At 35.3% G+C, this 20867-nt stretch overlaps 1 protein-coding gene across 3 annotated transcripts in view; it reads left to right on the forward strand.

Moving 5' to 3' along the window:
* The window catches only part of CWC27 (CWC27 spliceosome associated cyclophilin), a 180059-nt gene extending 159403 nt beyond the window's left edge, over nucleotides 1–20656 (forward strand). For all 3 annotated transcript variants that reach the window (XM_033110497.1, XM_033110496.1, XM_033110498.1), the window contains exon 15: nucleotides 20061–20656. In XM_033110497.1, the coding sequence (XP_032966388.1) occupies nucleotides 20061–20223 (163 nt within the window). In that variant the 3' untranslated portion in view covers nucleotides 20224–20656. The remainder of the gene's footprint in view (nucleotides 1–20060) is intronic.
* Nucleotides 20657–20867: the final 211 nt, after the last annotated feature.

Below are 20867 nucleotides of genomic sequence, written 5' to 3' on the forward strand. Positions count from 1 at the left end.
AAAAGATATTTACTGTAGAAAAAAACAGAATACAGACTTCTCCAAGAAAGGAAATAAAAATCACCTGTGATCCAAAACTCAACGATAAATATTAATTTATACATGCATATACCCCACCAGATATTTATATGCATATACATATTTTAAGTAGAAAGAAGAACTTACAATACTACAATTTTATAACTTGCTTTTTCCATCAGCAATATATAGTGAATACTTTTCCTTGTCATACATTATTTTATTATATAATTTTTATATTTTTTTATTATGGCCATGTAATATTCCATTATATGAACTACACTTTACTTGATCAGCTTCATGTTACTGGATATTTGGGCTCTTCCAGTTTTCTAAATTATTATTATTATATATACAACACTGTAATGAACATCCTTGTATCTTTGTCATTGCTAATTTTCTCAGGATAAATTTCTAAAACTGGAATTTCTAATCAGTGGGTATGTATGTTAGACTCTTGCTAAATATTTTCAAATGGCCCTCCCAAAATGTCATTCCAATTTATACTTCCAAGTAAATATCATTTTTATGACTTGCTTTTAGGGCTGTTAGAATCTCAAGACTTAATTAAAATACTTTGCAGTGCTTAGTGAAAGAGAATAGATTTTTAGAAAAAATGCTTTGTCTTTGTAAATTTCTTAAAAATACAGTCTTGTTTGCTTCTGTTTTTAATAAAGTTGGTATAAATTTCAGTGTAATTCTTCAAGATCCTCAACTCTGAGTAATCTTCTTGGTTCTGAAGATTGATTCTTGGTTCTGAAAAACTCTCCTTCTAAGATTATCCTATAGGTTTTAGGTAGATGCTTTTTATTATGTTGAGGAAGTTCCCTTCCACTTTGTTTGCTCAGAGTATTTCACATGAACAACGTGTAATTTTGTCAAATACTTTTCTGCATTAATTGATATGATCTTGTGTTTTTCATCTTTGACTGCTAATATAGTAAATTACACTCATTGATTTTCAAATCTTGAATAGCCTTGCAATCACATAATAAACACCTGGTCATGGTGTATTTTCCTTTTTATTTTTGCAGAATTGAGATTGCTAATACTTTGTCAGTGGAATCTGTGTCTATGTTCATGAGGGGTACTGCTCTACAGTTTTCACTTGTGCTGTTTTTTTGTGTAGTAGGGATATCAGGGTAATGCTGGCCTCATAAAATGTGTAGGGATTGTTTCCTCTTCTATTTTCTGGGGGAAAAAGATAGTATAAGATTGGTGTTAATTCGTCTTTAAATATTTCATAGAATTTGCCAGTGAAACTAAATGAATCTGGAGACTTCGTTTTTAGAAAACAATTTTAAATAGACTGTTTTTTTAGTGCAGTTTTAGGTTCACAGCAAAATTGAGCAGAAAATACAGAGTTCCCATATTCTCCCTGCCCTCCACCCGCCCTACACAGCCATCCCATCTATTAACATCCTGCACAAGAGCAGTTCATTTGTTAAAATTGAGGAACCTACGTTTACACATCATTGTGACTCCAAGTCCATACATTAGGGTTCACTCGATGTTGTATGTTCTATGGATTTGGACAAATACAGAGAGTGCCAAAAAAATGTATACACATTTTAAGAAAGGAAAAAACTATTACAATTGTAATAATATATACCAATAACAAAAGATGAATGCAAGTCACGTCTGACTTCTGAAATTACAAGAGGTGCTCAAAGTGGTTACCATCAGCATCCAGACACTTCTGATTGCGGTGAACTACTGCTTGAGCAACTTTGACCAAAGTGCCCACTTGTATACATTTCTTTGGCACCCCAGTATATAATGACATGTATCCACCGTTACAAAACCATACAGAATAGTTTCATCACCCCAAAAATTCTCTATGCTCTGACTATTCATCCCTCCCTCTCTTCCTAATCCTGACAACCACTGATCTTTTTACTGTGTCCATAGTTTTGCCTTTTTCAGAATGTCATATTGTTGGAACCAAACACTATGTAACTTTCTCAGATTGTCCCCTTTCATTTAGTATAATATGCATTTAAGGTTCCTCTGTGTCTCCTTATGGCTTTATAGCTCATTTCTTTTTAGTGCTGAATAATACTCCATTGTCTGAGTACAACACAGTTTATCCATTTACCTACTAAAGGACTTTTTGGTTGCTCCCAAATTTTGGCAATTGTGACTAAAGCTGCTATGAACATCCGTATGTAGGTGTTTATGTAAACTTGTTTTTGGATAAATACCAAGGAGCATGATTGCTGTTTCATATGGTAAGAGTATGTTTAGTTTTGTAAGAAACTACCAAACTGCCTTCCAGAGTGGCTGTACCATATTATATCTCCACCAGCAATGAATAAGCGTTCCTGGTGCGCTACATCTTCACCAGCATTTGGTTGCCAGTGTTTTGGATTTGGGCCATTCCAATGGGTGTGGAGTGGTATCTCGTTGTTTTATTTGCTTTCCTAATGACTTATGACGTGATCAGCTTTTCACATTCTATTTGCCATCTGCATATCTACTTTGGTGAAATGTCTGCTAATTTTTTTTGGCCACTTTTCAGTCAGATTGTTCATTTTCTTATTGTTATGTTTTAAATGTTCTTTGTATATTTTGAATAATAGTTCTTTATCAGTTGTTTCTTGCAAATATTTTCTCCCAGTCCATGACTTGTCTTCTCATTGTTTTTAACAAAGCAGAATTTTTTAATTTTAATGAAGTCAAGCTTATTCATTATTTCTTTCATGGATCACCCCTTCGGTGTTACCTAAGAAGTCATCGCCATACCCAAGATCATGTAGATTTTTTTCTTATGTTGTCTTCTAACAGTTTTATACTTTTGCATTTTACATTTAGGTCTGTGGTCCATTTGAGTTAATTTTTGTGAAAGGTGTAAGGTCTGTGTCTAGATTCATTACTTTTGCTTGTAGAGCATTTATATTTTCACAGACATATTTTGTTTTGGAATGTCTGCCGAGATCCTTTAATGTAAAATTTTATTGTTTCTTTTAAAAGCACTGGTTAAGTATATTTTTAGCCAATTATCAGTCACTCAGATTAATTAATAAGATTATACAAAATAGCTGACAGAGTACAAGTCACTTATACTTGACTTTAAAGTAAATATACAACCTTTCTGTGCTTTGTTTACTCTTACTCTTCTGCTGGTAGCAGGAGAGAAACGTGGCTCTGGATCCCACCAATTCATTCTTGAAGCAGTTATTTGCATGTGTTAATCCAGTTGACCTTTGAACAGCATGGGTTTGAACTGCAGGAGTTCACTCATAAGCAGATTTTTTTCAAGAAATACAGTCAGCCCTTTTTATCTGTGTGATTCACATCCTGGGATTCAATGACCCCACATCAAAAACCCACGGATTCCCAGCCGTGGAGTGAAAATACTGTTTTCCATCTGAGTTTGAATTTGCAGATGCAAAGGGCCAACTGTAGTTAAGTTTTGGGGGAGTCAAAAGTAATACATGGATTTTTGAGCGCATGGGGGTTGGCACCCCTAACCACCCCGCTCACCATTTTTCAAGCGCCGACTGTATTTCAGGTACCCTGCTAGGACCTTTATGTTATCTTCTCTCATTAACCTTCACAAGAGCCTCATGGAGCTCATAGGTTAGGGACCAGTTGTGGTAGATTTGTTTCTTACAACTCCATCAGATAATTAGTATTATTCCCATTCTATAAATGAGGAAACTGAGACTCAAAGAAATTAGGTTATTTGTCCATGATCCCACAGTAATAAATGGTGAGACTGTCGTTTACACATAAGAGCCCATGCTGCTTCCATAACCCAGCTTTTACCAACAGGGATTTCATCATAAAGTAAGAATCAGTAGGATAAGAACAAAAATTTAACGTGACTTTCAGAGACCTTTGATTCTAAATAATGTCTGTCTTCTGGAGCTGGTTACAGCATATAGCTCACCTATTCTCATCTTTGGCGTATTTCCACATTCTTTTAAAGAAATGCACCATCATGGACGCTCTCTACAATCCCACCTATTGGATTATCTCCTAACTATAAAGTGGGCTGTTAAATCAGACTGCCTGGTTCAAATCCCTGCTCTGACAATGACTCCTGAATGACCTGAGCAAGCAGTTTCTCTTGCATGCCTCAGTTTCTTCATCTGTGAAGTACAGATAACAATACCTACCTCAGAGTTATTGTTAGAATTAAGTGAAATAATTCATGTAAAGTAGTCAACACAGCGCCTGACTTTTAGGCAGCGCTCGGGAAATATTAGGTGTGAGAGACGGAGGAGGGCGCATGGTACTCGGGTAGAATTGGTAAGGCTTGACAAATGACTCAAGCAGCACAAACTAAACATTCTAAATTAAATTGGCAGAATGGTAGTTATACAGTCCTCTTATAATAAACTCAAAGAAAAATATATAAAGAAAAGATGAATATTAACGTGCATCAGTTATGTTATCTGTGACCTAGAAGGAATGTATATACAGAGGGTACCAAAAAAATGTCTACACATTTTAAGAAAGGAAAAAACTGTATTAAAATTGTAGTATTCAATATATACCGATAACAAAAGATGAATACACGTTACATGTATACATTTTTTGGACACCCCCGGTATATTCATTAAATTTGCTAGTAGTGCTCAATGGTTCTATTAGGTTGGTGCAAAAGTAATTGCAGTTTTTGCAGTTATTTTCAACCCTTTAAACTGCAGTTACTTTCGCACCAACCTAATATTTTAAAATCTGTTGAGAAAAAGAGAATAGTGTAGTAAAGCAGGTGTTTAGCTGAATCTAGAGTGGTGAATATAAATTTAGCAATCATACAGAAAGGAGAAGAGTAGACAAGATTACCTTTTCTGTTGGGAATATACAGTCATAGATTGTGGACTCTCTCCAGAATCTTTTTTTTTTTTCTTTTTAGCAGACAGCCTTTTGGAACAGATAAAAGCTTCGCAGGCATAAGTAGTTTATTTCTATTGGAAAGAAAGTTTAAAGAGCAAAGGTCCTTGGGATTAGCACACTATATAGTAAAAAGTCATTTCACGGTGGTAGTTCCAGATAACAACAAAGCCAGTACAAGATAAAAGTTTTCATTGTACACAGGCAATCAAGAAATTATCACCAAGCACTCTGACACTTTAACCATATCTGAAAGCTAAATGATGCTTAAAGCAGGATGGAAAAACCCAAGTAGTAAGATTCCAGGTGAAATTTAGTGAAGCAAGGTGCATAATTTATACATAGTTGTTTATATTTCTTTAAAGATAGTTTTAAATAATGTGTCATTTTCTTTCATGGAGTTATTAGGTGAAATTAATACTAATTGTCATACTGATTTTTCATATATTATAATTTTTCATATATTATAATATCATATATTATAATTTGTGTTTATAATATATGTTCAAGATATAAAGCACTGAAAAATGACAGGAAAGGAAAAATCACTAGTAATTTTATATCTCACAGATAAACATATAGATGCTTTTATTTATCCTCATATATTTATATATTTACTTTTTCCAAGAATGGAAAAATTCATCTTCTTTTCTTTTTTTTATTATAAGCCTTCATCAATGAATAATCCAATAGTTAAATATTTTGCAAATTCATGTTATTTCCTTAGGCTAAAGGAAGTTAAACTGCTGAGTTAAGTCTGTGTTTAAAACAAATTATTTTAATTGAGCAATAATTTAAATATAAGAAGATGCACAATTTGTATCTCTTCACTTTTGTGAGTTTTGACAATTGTATACACCCATGGAAACCACACCAAACCAAGATATAGAACATTTACATTACCCCGCAAAGTCTCTCGTGCCCTTTTCCAGCCACTCTGATTTCTGTCAGCTCAAGTAGGTCTTTGATGACATTTTTACTAGATTGCATTCCAGAAAGTTGACTCATTTGTACCTGTACCAACAATGTATGAAATTGCTGGTTTCTCCTTACTCTAGGTATTATGTGAGCATATATGTGTTGCAATATGTCACAGATAACAGATTTAGATATACTGATCTTTGCCAATTTCTACTTTGTATTATTTTGTATTTCTTTGTCTAGTGGTCAAGTTGAACTTTTTAAATATCTTAATTGACCCTTTATATTTTATTGTTGTAGTTGTAGTTGTCAAGTATGTAGTCTAATGTGATTATATATTTGTTGATTTACAAAAGCTCTTAAATATTAAGGATATTATTTTTTGTTTTAAATATTTTTACCAGTTTGTCATTGCCTTTCAATTTGTTTATGGAAATTTTTGTTTGGTTTTGGTTTTAATGCAGAGTTTTAAATTTGCATTGCCAAATCTGGCAATCTTTTTCTCCATGTTTTCTGCCCAGTGTCATTCTTTAGCTCTTCATAATCCCAGGATTATATAAATACCTAGTTGTATCTTTCAGTGGTCTTTGTATTATTTTGTTTTTTATTATTAATTTACATCTGTAATCCATCTGGAATTGATTTGTTGTATTGTATTAAGTTAATATTATAACTATTTTTTTAATTGCTAACCACCACAATTGAATAATCCTGTGTTTTCCCACTGATATTAAACGTATCCTTTATCATAGAAGGCCTTATGTATATTTTTCAGTCAGTTTCATTTTCTTACATGGATCTGTCTGTCATTTCCTGTGTCACTACCTCACTGCTAACTTATTGTAGCAATATAATACTATATAATATCTGGTAAGCAACTTGGACCTTTATTGGTCAACACATTTTTTCCTCTAAAGCTTAAGTGGCTGGATAATATGCTATAATTATTTTGTTAGTTAACCACACTTGGAAGAAGCTTAGACAATTGACCATGGAGTCAATAAAAAGACCCCATTATTTAACAGGTGGCCGCTACCTGAATTGTAGCCCTAGTGCCAGAAAGGAAATAATCAGTCTTTAGACAAACACCCTACCTTCAAAGTGATGTAAAAGATCACATGTGGAAAATAAGTAGCATGAGGAATAAAAAAAGAACAAAATCTAGGATATTTTATTGCAATTTTCTGGTGTAGGTATATAAATATTTTTATGAGTAGTTTAATCAGAATGTTTTCCATCTCTCTGGTACTGAACAAAAGCGCAAAGGTTTAACAAAGCCTAGTGGACAACCTCTCACTTTTATTTCATATGATGTGCATCCCCATGACATCTAGAACGCCTGCATATAAATAAATACAAAACATAAAATCCTTTTCCAAAGACATTCATTAATAATCTTTCTACTACCTGCCGTTTTTAATTATTAATATCCCTTCTCCTCTTTGGTATTAATGCAGATAATTAAGTTACATGTAATAATAATGTCTGTTCCTTGTGTGCAGATAATTCAGTTGACCATGATAAGCAAAATGTTGGGTTTGAGCTGTTTTTTAGTAGAAATAAAAGTTATAGTAAGAAGCTAACTTTTAATGAACATTTATTTAAAAAGCAATCTTTTTTAATCCTATAGGTTAGATATTGTTCTTATGCCCAAATTATATGGGAAGAATCTGAGGCACAGAAAAGTTAAGTAACTTAGGTCAAGATACATAGCTAGGAAGTTGTAGATCTTAGAAATTAGACAATCATGCTTGGCTCGATAGTTTAATTCTATCTGTTTTGGAATACATTATCTCTTATTTGTGATTTTGTATTGCAACAATTTCTCTAACTGAGCTAGCCTGTATATTTTTTATTTTTTCAAATAAAGTAGTGCTGTTCTTTTAGACTATAGTAATAAGGCCAAACAAGAGACTTCAAGACTTTATTAAATCTTAGTCAAAAATTACCTAGCCCCTTTAAATCCTGGGAGATATTAAGTCCATATTCCTAATATTATAATACTTGTATTATTTGAAGAATTAAAAATCAGAAAGTTACTTAAAAATTTGTTTAATTTGAACAAGAAGTTCCTGCCGCATTTACCCATAATTTTTCATAGGAATATGGAAATAAGTAGAGTGGTTGTGATTATGGGATTTGGAGTCAGACCGAAATCCCAGCTTGGAAGTTGACTAGCTGTGTGATATTGGGCAAATTATATAACCTTTCTAACCCTGTTCCTTAAAATGTAAACTGGGGATAATATTTGTACCTTCCTGGTAGATTAGTTTGTAGATTAAATGAGATGCTATTTTTAAAGGATTTAGCAGAGTGTCTAGAACAATCGGTGATCAATAAATGTTTTGTTTTCATCTTCAGTGTTATCATTGATATTTTTAAGAATTTATTTCTCTAGATTTGACTACTGTCAGTAGATCTATTACAATGATTATTAGAATTTACACCATTTATATAATGTCTGACAGTTCTTATGACCTTTTCTTAGTTAACCCATAATAAGTTGCAGTTGTTAATGTTAGTTTCTATCATAATTCTTAACATTCTGAAATAAAATAAATTTGAGATTTGAGATTGTTTACAGTGAACAGTAATGCCTCATTAATGAAATATTGGTTTTTCCCTTGAGACTAATACTAAAAAGAAAAGGGGAGGGGGACATCAATTGGAAGTATAATTTAAATAGAAAGCAAAAGAATGTCATCTCTTTGGAGAACAGAATTATAAGCTCAGTGTAATGTAAATGTTTTGCTTCCATTTCTCTCTTAGCCAAGTTCTAAGGTCATGATAAAAATGAAGTAAGAAGGACTGTGATTATACACCACGTTCCCTAGTTAGTTGTTCATTTTATACAGGGATATAAATAATGCTGCAGAAGACCAATGTGGTCCTTTTATGAATAGATCTTGTCAGAGTTGCTGGCCCTGCAAAGGTGATTATTTTAATGTTAAGCCCTCTATTCAATCCCTGATGTCACTTCTTTTTCTCCTTTTTTTCTTCTGAATGAAGAAAACCCTTCTGTATTGACTCTGTGCTTTCATACAGTTTGCCCAGAAATAAGTTTCTATCACCTTAAGGAAGTTTGCTCTGTTGATGGATTTGTTTTGAGAGACAGGCAGATAGCCATGTACCCCAGCTGCTTAACAGGCCTTTTTGTTTGGGGTCTCCATCTTCCGCATGTTGTTTTGTTAGTTCACTGGCCGTAGATTATTTGTTATTGGCTGAGCAGTTGGTGAAACCCAGAGCAGGTGTAAGAATTCATATTCCTGATTTATTCTGGAAAGGCTCTGTAATCTTTCCACCTGTGTCTTGCTGACTATTAAATATGTTAGATAGGCAAGAAAGCTGAGAAACTGTATTCCCATGTTGCTGAAGATATTTTGAAAATTACATCTTTTCACATTTGCTCCAACAATACTCAATATTTATTAAAGACACTCCATAATGTGAGGATTTTTTCTTCTTTTTAACTGAGGGGGGGAAAAAGGCATTTTTAAGAGTTGGCTTTTCAAAATCCCAAACTGAGGGGAAAATACTAACATTCTTTCAAAGTTCAGAACAAAGGAGGTTTTTCCCATGTTAACGGTGACCAGTAAAAGAAAATCCACGGGTTTTCATCTTTGGTTTCTTTTTCTCAAAGGCCAGTGTCCATTTTATTCTGTGCTTGGTTAACCTAATGCTCTGTTTTCCTGTATTTGTTTTTGTTTGTTCAAATATTTTTCATTTTCTTATTCCTGTTTTTCCTCCGTTAATTATTAAATCTCTCTTCTGAGATCTGGCCATTTCTATTTGCATATATTTTTGTTTTGTTTTGTTTTGCTTCCTTTAAGTCACTGTTTCTGTTTCCCATTTTGAGACTTCCTTCATTTTTACTTTTCCTCCTTGATTCCTTTCTCCTCTTCAGCCTTTTCAGCTTCTCACAGTCATCTCTGTGCTGTGCTGGGCTGCCCTGCTGGACATAAAGAATGCCAGTGACTTCATTTTCTTAGACTTTTTTTACACACTTTGATCTCTGGTTTCATTCATATTTTGTCCGTCTGTCTCTTCATATGAATTACTGTCATCTCTACTGTCTACTTCATGTTAAAAAAAGATTCACTCTTCTTTCTTCATAAGTGCTGGTACTTTAAACGTTTAACTTCGTAATTCCTAAAGAGCTTTGAACATTTATGAAAAGAGAACCCTACATTACTTGTAATTCATGATGGAGAAAAGTCCTAAAATTAAAAATTCATAACGTTTTCACTTAAATATTACATTTTGATAGTTAAAATACAGAAATAAAAGAATCGTTCAATTGTATTTATAGATATATTCTAGAGATCACAGGAAAAATGTCAAGAATTGTAAACAAAAATGTCATTTATGTTTAAACAGTATCAAAAGTGAACTGAGAATCATAGAAGAAAACATGGTTGTGATATTTGGGGTTCATAATGTCATTATTCTCTATATGGCTAGTTTATGACCTCATCTAATCTTAATTACCTCCTGAAAGACCCTATCTCCAAATACAGTGATGTTGGGAGTTAGGGCTTTCAGCATATGAATGGGGCTGGGGGAACAAACCAGTCCATAACCCTAAGAAATTAACTATAGACTAAGTAGTTAATTAACTATAACTAAATTAACTATGGACTCTACTTAAAATAAGGTATCAGTATTGATTCATTAAGTGTAACAAATGTACCATACTAATGTAAGATAGTACTAACAGGGAAAATTTGTTTGAGGCTATAACGGAACTCTGTACTATCTGCTTAATTTTCTTTAAAACTAAACCTCTCTTAAAAGTAAAATCTATTTTAAAAAGTAAATAAATTTTGAGAAATATTTTTAAAAGGGTAATGATCTACCTCATCAGATGCCAAAATTATGATAATTAAAGCAATGGGTGCATTATTCAACAAATAAAGTTGGAACAATTAGGTAGCCATTTGGGGAAAATTATTAAATTAGAACTTTATCTGACCGGTATACCAAAAGAAGTTTCTAAACTGACAAAAGGTTAACAAGTGAAAAAAGAAGTTTAAAAGTGCTAGAAGAAAATATAGATGGATATTTACATGGTATTAATATGAGGAAAGACTTCTTAAGTATGACTTTAAAGACAGAGACCATAAAAGAAGAGACTGCTCACAAAAATTGTAAAGTTCTGTATGGAAGGGAGGAAAGAAGGAAAAGAAGCAGAGATGGAGGGAGGAAGAAAGGAAATAGGTAAGTAGGTGGCACTCCATAAAAAACAAAATTAAAGGACAAATGACAAACTAGAAAAGATATTTACAGTTTATGCGATGAATAAGGATTTATATTCTTAATATACTAAGAATTCTCACAAATCTATATGAAAAAGAATGTGCCATTTTTTTAAATGGACAAAGAAGACAAGCATACATATCACAGAAGAAGAAATACAAATAGCCAAAAACATAGGGGGGAGAATGAAAACAAAATTAACTATATTAATCAAAGCAAATTAAGGCATTCAGATGATGAGACTGTGAAATGGTATATCTTTTCTGAAGGGAAGTAAGACAAAATATATGAAGTGCCTTAAAAATGTACCAATCTTTGTCCTAAGATTTCTACTAGTAGGAATTTATCTATCCTAAGCATTAGTAAAGATTCTCTATTGCAAGTGATATAAATACCTTAAACAAAAATGAGAAATGTATCAGCATGGGAAGCTTAAGGAGTGGAGCTACGAGAGTTCAACCAGTGTCAGGAATCTCTGTCTCTTTTTTCTATCTCCTGTTCTATTTTCTTCTCAGTTGGCCACATGTATAGGTAGGCTTCCTCAAGTGGGTGGCAAAGACGGCCTCCGGAAGCTCTAGGTTTATGTTTCCATTATGGCCAACCAGTAGTTCCAGAAAAAGTCCTGAGTCAATGCTGTTTGAATGCCCATGCCCTGATCTAATCACTGGTTATTCTGGACAGGCCTCTACCAAGTGTCCCCTTCCTGGAACAAGGACAGGGGGTGTTATCACACTTCATCCATATGGACTGAGAGTTGGAAAAGATTATTTCTGAAAGGAAAAGAACTACCAAAAGAAACAATGCTGACTAGGCAAAAAAAAAAAAAATTTACTACAAATTAAAAAATCCAAATATTTGTTATTCACATAGATGTTATTTGCAGTATTATTTGTAAAGGTGGAAATTTGAACAAGCTTAAGTAAGAATCCTACAATATGGGATTGATTGTAAATTACAGGATCAAATACTACACAATGAATAAAATGATGTAGAAGTTTAGTTATTCATGTAAAAAGACGTTTGTGGTGTACTTGGGTATGAAAAGCAATTATAAAATATATACATTATGATACCTTCAAATATATACATATATATATACACATGTATGTATACATACTATATACATACATAGATACATAGACATCCATAGAAAAAGTACAGGAGGCGATTTATCTGTGTGTTTACAGCAGTTATTGATGAGCTATGGAGTTACAGGTAATTTTTTTGTTTGTTTTATCTTTTTGCCTCTCAGGATTGTTGCACTTTGCACAAAGAAAAAGCACACAAAACAGTGACTGTGTTGATCATGCTATAAAAGTTGGAAAAACAAAAATTTTATAATTCTTTAATTCTATAAATAGTTTCTGCCTTTTGAATGGCTTATGCTTGATATAGAGGGGACATATTTTAAAATATATGTATAAGCCTTCAGTGTTAGGTAGGATCAAATAAGTTATGTGTATGATGATGTACCTGAAAACACTTTGAAAAAGGCTATGCAGTATAATAGAATATTATAAAAATGATAAACATTTATGCAAGCAGTTTATATGTAACATGTACACACAAAGTGCAAAATAAATTGAAATGATAATAAGTGTTTGGACCACACTATTGCAGGCATGCTGTTTGAACCCCATTCTGACTCTGTGAGGTAAGCAGGGTTCATACTACCATCCCTCTTCACAGATGAGGAAACAGAGGCCTGAAAAGCAATGTGACTTTCCTACAGAAACATTTAGTGACTGGGTTGTACCTCAAACCCATGCCTTCTGACTGCAATTAACAAAAGTTTCCATAGCAAGTGTTACGGAAATTCAAAGGCAAGAGCAGGTCCTGAGGCCCATAAGAGATTTTTCAGAGGAAATGAGAATTAAACTCGGCTTTGAACGGACAGGGGGCATAAACCAGTGGGCAAGAAGTGGCAGGGCATTCCAGAGAAAGGACACAGCCAAAAGTATTCTGCAGCCCATCAATGATACAGGCTATGGTCCCTTCAAAGAGTCAAATGTGGGCAAAACTTGAAAATTGTTTTGTCTTGCTGAGATTTTTCTTAAAAAACAAAAATGACTGCTTTTGCTTCTCAAATACAAATCTTCTTTCAAGCTATTCCCACCCCCACACATCCCCCAAAAAAACCTTAAACCAGATCATTTAAGTTTCTAATCCATAGTCCCATAGAGTTATTTACTTGGGTTTCTTAAGAATTCTACTGAATGGAGAAATGAGAAGCTATCAACACTGTTTACTAAAGACAAATTATGTGGATGACAAAATTTCACAAAGGTTGGCAAGGCCTTTCAAGCCCAGCAAAGGAAGACTGTCTGAGGATAATATACACGTTTCCCCCCCATTCCATACCTCACAGAGACTAAGTGTACAGGAGACAAATGTCAATCATTAGGCAGCTTAATGGGCCCATTTGAGAAAGATAAGTGTTGGCTTTTCATAGCATAAAGTTAGTAGTGGTGGAAATACTTTGTTTTAGCTTTGTGAGTATTAGACTTTTCTCTGGTATTGTGGAGTACTTACCTGGAAAATTGAAAGGTTTATAAACATAATCACTAAATAATTTGGAATTATGTGGTCATAATACCAAGGAGAAAGGTGAGCAAAACCCGATTTCTAGCCAAAGGTTTTAGAGGTGACTGGCAACCCAGAAACATTTATTTCTTCAGCAAACATTTATTGAGGGCATCTTCTTGCCCAGCATTGGTGACTGGTGCTGGTACCAAAGACAATAAAACAGAGCCACCTGCAGCCCCATGAGGGAGACTAACCTAGAGCGTTGTACAGAGGAGCATCTTGACCCTGCTGGAAAAAGAACATGACAGGCCTGTTTCCCAAGGAGATGACACCTCGACTAATGGGACAGAGAGGAGAAATGGATCACCACAGAGAGGCAGAAAGGAGGCAGGAGAGAGTAGTTTTCGTTCAAGAAACTGCAAATAATTTGGGATGTCTGGAGCATAAGATGTGATGGAGGAAGGTGACATAGGAGCTTGAAGAGAGGAGCAAAACCCAAATTATAGAGGCCATGTAAGAAATGTGGGTTTCATTTAGAAACCCTGTAGACAGTGAGGAGCCACTAAAAGATTTAAAACCAGAGCGTTTTCATGGCTGGATCTGCATTTTTGATAACACACACATACACACACACACACGTGCACACACACGATGTCATCCACCACACATGGGCCCTGGGCTCTGCCCCTTGGACCTCCAGCCGAAGGGCGTGTCCCTACCTAGCATCTTCATTTTAGGAAATATTAGGAGAAACTGGGACTGAGATTCCAGAGAGCACTGATTAAAAGCAATACGAGGATCAAAATTGACAGTGAAAATTAATGCTTCTTTGTTTTTAAGCAACCTTTCACCTAAAAGAGAGGTACCTTTTCCTAAAAACACTTCCACATTGCTCAAGACATTTTTGGAACTTCTTTTTTGGAATGCTTTCAAAACTAGCCTGGGAGCCACACAAATAATCATTCTTATCTCTTTAAAGTTGCATATTATTTTTAATAAAAAAGTAAAAAAAAAATAAAGTTGTATTTTTTAAATTTTGTATTCCAAAATAAGCACTACCCAATATCATTTTTTCTATCCTACTCACTAGACTTAGCACTGAGTTAACTTTGATTTATTCCTAAAGTTAAATCCATCTTCATGAGATGAAAGTTTGTTACCTCTGAAGACATTCAAGAAAGTATCTAGCCAACTACTTACTTACCAGCTATAAGTTTCTTGACCATGAATCTTGCAGGTTGCCTATGAAATGGGGGTGATAACATCTTTCCTGCCTAGCCCATACAGTTATTGTGAAGATAACACCAGACAGCATGTGAAAGCTTTTTGTAGAGTGCTATCAATGGACACTCTTACACGTGTTTCCCCAAAAATAAGACCTAACCGGAAAATAAGCCCTAGCATGATTTTTCAGGATGACATCCCCTGAACATAAGCCCTAATGTGTCTTTTGGAGCAAAAATTAATATAAGACCCAGTCTTATTTTCAAGGAAACACGGTATTATTGTTGCCTCACATTTTGCAGGCAGTTCCAAAATATGCATTTGTTCTGGTGACTGTGTGTTCATTCCCGAATAGACTATTCACTTTAGGAGAGCAGGGCTTGGGTCATATTTGGCTTTGTGTCCCTGTTGTCTGACATTGGGTCTCACATGTAAACAGCACTCAGATGTTTGTTGAATGAATAATTGAATCTAGCCCCTTGCCTCATCCTCAAGCCATATATAAAAAATGGATAATACACTTGAGATTATTCAGTTAAAATAATAGGCTCAGAGGCCACTGAAGCTTCTTTAAATATGTGTCTAGTTTGTCATTAGGAAGCACCTGTTCTTCATCTTTGAAGGGGCCAGAACAAATGGCTGATGAAGTCAATCGACCTGAAAGTGTAAAGGTTCTTCAATTTAGTGCTCTGGTTTTAACTTTGGCTCTATTTTAAAATCACCAGGAAAACATTTTCAGTGACTGATGCTGGGGTCCCATCCTGGGACCATTGAATCAGCACCTTTGGAGGTGGAGGTCTGGCATTGATAGTTTTCAGAACGACCCAGTGGATTCTAATGTGCAACCTGCATTTGGTACGGGGCTCTAAGGATTAGACTTTGAGAAACATTGCTTCAAGACACATCCTGTCTAGTTCTGCATTAGGTACCAGAGGAAATGGAGAAGAATGGAAGGTATGCTCCCAGTGCAGTCTCGGAGGAGTAAAAACCAGCCGTCACTGAGGGAGTGCCGTGGAAAAGCCACACTCAGCATAAGCCGAACTATGAGAGGTCGTGAGAAGGTGGGTGTGTACTGAGCAGGAGACTCTGCAGAGCCTGTTAGACATTTTAGAAGTTTAGCACAGAAATAAAGGACAGTCCCTGCACACAAAAGGAGGGTCAAGTGTTAGCTTAGCAAACGAGCCAGTACAGCCAGCAGGCCTGGCCAGCACAAAGGGGCTGAAGGCTTTGATTCACAACACAAATCACCATTTTTGGCACTGGGAATACAACTGTGAACAAGAGTCAAACTGTCTGGAATAACTGACAGTCTGCTCACAATTAAGTAAACAGGCAATTACAAAATGTTGAGAGTTGATGAAAGAAACGAAATCAGGTCAGTGAGGTAGGAAGATCCAGTAGTTAGGGGCTTTTAAGGGCCAGGCTGAGGTATTTCAGCTTAATACAATAGACGATAGTTCCTGCTCAAAGGAATGCTATAAAAGAAATACGTAAGAAAGATTATTTTAGAACCTTCGGAGGATTAAAAGGAGAAACAGTAGAAGAGTTAGGACACCTACAATTTAAGAGTTGGGTAGTCATTTCCTAAATTAGGGAGACTTGGAAATGGGAAAGCGTGCTTTATAGAATTCCCAGTGAAAACCATAGCTGTTTTCATTATATAAGCATAAATAATTTAAGTGCATTTCAGCTAAAAGTAAATTATTAAAATTGGAATTCTATTTTGAGTTACTTACTGTATGTCTGAGAATGAGTACCTCGCTAGCATTCCCCATTACTATTAACTGCTGTCAGATCTCAATCAATTTCACGGTTGTGTGAGAACTTTAAAAACTGGATGTCAAATCAGTGTCCAGATCCTTTTCAATGAATCAGGTATTTACTTTTGTTTATAATCCCACATAGTCTCATACAAAAAAAAAAAAAGCTTACCTGTCAAACATAACCTCTGTGAAAATGGTAAGCCTCCATATTTCTGTAACACACTCAAGTCGGTGTTCTTATTGAGAATCTGAGCTTATATAAAACTTTTTATTAATCAGAACTAAATTTTTGTCTTTGCCTTCAAGAGAACAAATTCTAAAATTTTCATATGTAAATGATCGGTGTGTAAATATTCACTGCTCTTGTTGGGCCAGTTCCACTACCAGCCACAGAGTGGCTAGTACTGAGTTATTGGTACATACAAGATTGTAAACGACCAGACCCTTATGTCCTCGAATTAAGTCTGTATTATAAATCTGCATGTGTATTCTCACAGGAGACTGTAAAATGTGGGCATGCTTTCAATTCATGCAGTCTGTGATTTATGGAGGCACACAGGTCAGGAGTTTATTATGCTGAAAATCATAATAACTGTTTTGTTTGCTTTTTAAAATGAAGTGATTGAAGCATGTTGAAAGATAAATGGGTGAAGCATTTTGATTATGCTTTTATTTCTATTAAAGATTAAATATTATTGCTGAGTAACCAGCCATGCTAAGTATTATGATATTAAAGCTGAAGAAGTTTGTAAGCTGATAGCCCCTTCTTTCCTCTGGGTTTAGGTTTGTTATTAATCACAGTGTTGGATTTGTTTAGTGCAGTGGTGTATGAAACAAACAGTTGAAGAAGACAGCTACTTTAATTTATGACGCTGTTTTTTCAAATTTGTAGGACAATCTATTTCTTTCTGTGGACTTTGTGCTGTGGTTCACATGTTTAGATGTCATTCCTTATACCAGAGCCAACTAAATCCAATAGTTGCAAGATTGTCTCATAGGATAGGAAGGAGAAAGGTGCCTTTTTATGGTTTTAATTGACAAATTCTGGTAAAGTCATTTTGAAACATGGATAGACCCTATTAGAAATGGATATTACACCAAACCTGTCTGTATTGTAGGGTACAAAAAGGGATAATTTTTTAAATAGAAGAATGTGTATATGGAAAGGTATTAATAGGTTAACTGAAATGTGGTTTTTATTTTTTGATATCGATATAGGAGTATTGAATAAAATTATTTTAAGGGGCATATGATTCCAGCTCCTTCCTAGTTTTGGCTTGGGTGTCTGCACAAGAGTCACTTGGAAGGTTGCTAAGCACTTACTGAAATGCAGTAAGGGCTGGGCTCCCCGTGATGTGCGGTAAAGGACTTTTAACTGGACTGTCTTGCCACTTTTCTAAACTGGGACCTCAACCGTGGTAATACATTTGAAGTTTCTAAAAAGTGTACTTTGTGGGAAATGCAGCACAGATTGTAAGAAGTATCAAAGAAAAAGACCACCTATTGATATCTGAAACAAAAGGCTAAATTTATTACTTAATGAAGTAAGGGAGAGTTATGCTTTTAGGCACAGTCTCTCTGAGCAAAGCAGGTTGCAAATCTTTACATAAATTTGGGGGTTAGGGATTGTTTAGGGGTTGACATCAGCTTCAGAAGTCGCATTATTCAGGAGAGACTGTCCGTGATTGGCTGGCTTTCCACAGCGTGTTTACTGGAGTGAGTCGGCCACTGGCCAACTCTCAAAAGCATAAGGCTGTCACTGGTGAGTTGGCTTTCAGAGGTGTATTTACTGAAGTGAGTTGTCGCTGATCATTTAGGCCTAATGATGATCATTTAATCATCATTAATTGATTAAATCCAGTTTGATTGTGTTTCAAACTGGTTCTAGTGGTCACACGTTCCCAAGGTTGTAGAATAACCAGTCTTTTTTCTAGGATTTGGGGGTTGTTTTATTCTAAGGAGCTAATACTTAAATACTGTAGGGAATTGAAAGCACAAGAAAATCAGAATCTGAGGAATCCATCTAAGCAATGATCCTACAATGCATTTTCTAAAGGTGTTCACTAAAGCAACAGGAAGTATAAAAAGTCAACAGTTGTCGCGTGTGAGAGGACATGTTTATGTATTATTGAGACCAGTTATGAATTTGATGCAAATAATGTTTTATTAGTAATAAACTATAGAAATGTGAGTGTGATTTACGTCTTTTAGTAAATTAGACTCTAGGTCATCCATATAATAATATCACTAGTACTCATTGCATTCCAGTGAGGTTTATCTAGGAGAGAAGGGGGTGGGAATGGTGGGAAGACTCAGCTTTGTCAGCCCGGTGAACAGTAGCTACTGAAACCTTGTCACTAGTATCACTGATATTGTAACGTTGCATTTCTCTCCCAAAATCTTTTTAGGATTCTTTAAAATCCAAGTGTATCCTTGGGAGTTTGTCCCATAAGTAACCTTCACTCAACATTTGTGCTACTGCAGGGATAAAGAAACTACTGTAAGATTTGGGTTTCATCTGAAAGTTACAATTGGTGTATGGTATGGGGACTGTTAATCCTTTAGGCAATTTGGCCCTATCTGCTGTGATAAAGAAAAGTGCCGGGTACACCTATTTTAAAAATTGCTTAAATAATTAGTGGGGGAAAGCCTTAATACATATGTTTATATATAAAAAAAAATGAACTTTTTCTTTCCAAATTCGTTCAGCTTCCCTGAAATCTGGTCTTTTGACATCCACATTTATTCCTGACACCTCCTAGTGGGGGCAGAGCCAATCACTTGCATATTTCCCTACTGCTAAGGATAGCCGGCTTATGACCACTTAGGATTCAAGCACATGTTGATACCTTAAGACCAGTAAGCATTTGATAAAGAAGGAAAGCAGGATGGTTAGATTTGTTGTAATCAACAGTAAGAGGGAGAAATTAGTCCATGGAGCTGTGCCAAAAGCTTAGTTTCCTTTCATACCAAAAAAAAAAAATCTTTTTAACCCTACAACTCCACAGAAAAGGGAGTCATAACACTATTTGAACAAGAATTTTCTTGACACATTCCCTACTCTTGACCCATTTAACCACTGAAAACAACAAAACGTCATATAGGGCTGGTTTATTGTCAGAAGTTTTGCTCTGCAACCTGGCTTACTCTGGCTAAAATGAGTGTGCTCTTTAAAGGAAGCTGGCCGAATGTTCCCCGAGTTTAGTTTAAGGAGCACTTCAGGGTAGCACTCTTTTAACCTCCCATCAGGGAAGGAATTTCAAATGAAGAATGAAGCAAAAAGACTCACTACTAGAAATTCAAGCCAACAGAGCAAACTCCAGACATGTTTTTCAAATTTGTGTGTTTTCTGAGAAGTTCGTTTCCATGTGGTATAAGCACCAGTAAACAATAAACCCATCTTTGTGTTCTGTACCCTTAGCATCCATCGTGCCAGGGATAGTGTTGTGTGCAATTTCCACTTTCCGTTTTCATGCCAAAATCACTGAACCATCTCTCTCCCTCTAGGATGTCACATGTACTTCAGTTTGAGGATAAAAGCAGAAAAGTGAAAGATGCAAGCATGCAAGACTCAGACACTTTTGAAATCTATGATCCTCGGAACCCAGTGAATAAAAGAAGAAGGGAAGAAAGCAAAAAGCTGATGAGAGAGAGAAAAGAACGAAGATAGAGTGAGAGTAGTGATACCAGAACTGGCTGAAAGTGCCTGCAGTAAATGGCCTTAGACCAGTCATCGCTCCGACACCGTCACTTCAGGGTGTGAAAAGAAGTATTTTTGAACCTGTTGTCTAGTTTTGGAAAACAGTTATCTTGTTATGTAAATTGTGGAATGACATAAGCAAATGCTTTTTGTTACTGTACATGCTTTTCTCCCTAATTGACCTTTTATATTGCTGAATCTGAAATAAATCACTTTCCTTCTAGTTTTCATGTTAACCATTTGCAGACTGTGCAAGCCTATAATATGTGAAGGCTTCCTATTCAAGATTTTTTATAAGAAGTTCTTGAAGAAAGACTATATGAGGAAAACCTCCCTGGCATTCTGTTACCACAGTACTAACTTTGGAATATTATTTTTTAAATTATATAAGATATTGAATTTTTTTGTTTCGCATATAAATATCTAAAAATAACCCAATCAGTTAGACTTAATAGCCCATGCCTTCAATCTTGAGGAACCCCCAAGCGCACATCCACACCTGCATGCGGGCCAACACCTGGGTTGCATGGATGCGGTCAAGACACTAACACACAACGTCAGCCACGCTCCTTGCACCCCCTGGCCTGACCCCAGGCCACCTGCCCAGTGCTCTG

Source organism: Rhinolophus ferrumequinum, chromosome 7 (genome assembly GCF_004115265.2).
Source record: "Rhinolophus ferrumequinum isolate MPI-CBG mRhiFer1 chromosome 7, mRhiFer1_v1.p, whole genome shotgun sequence".
Classification (NCBI taxonomy): Eukaryota; Metazoa; Chordata; class Mammalia; order Chiroptera; family Rhinolophidae; genus Rhinolophus; species Rhinolophus ferrumequinum.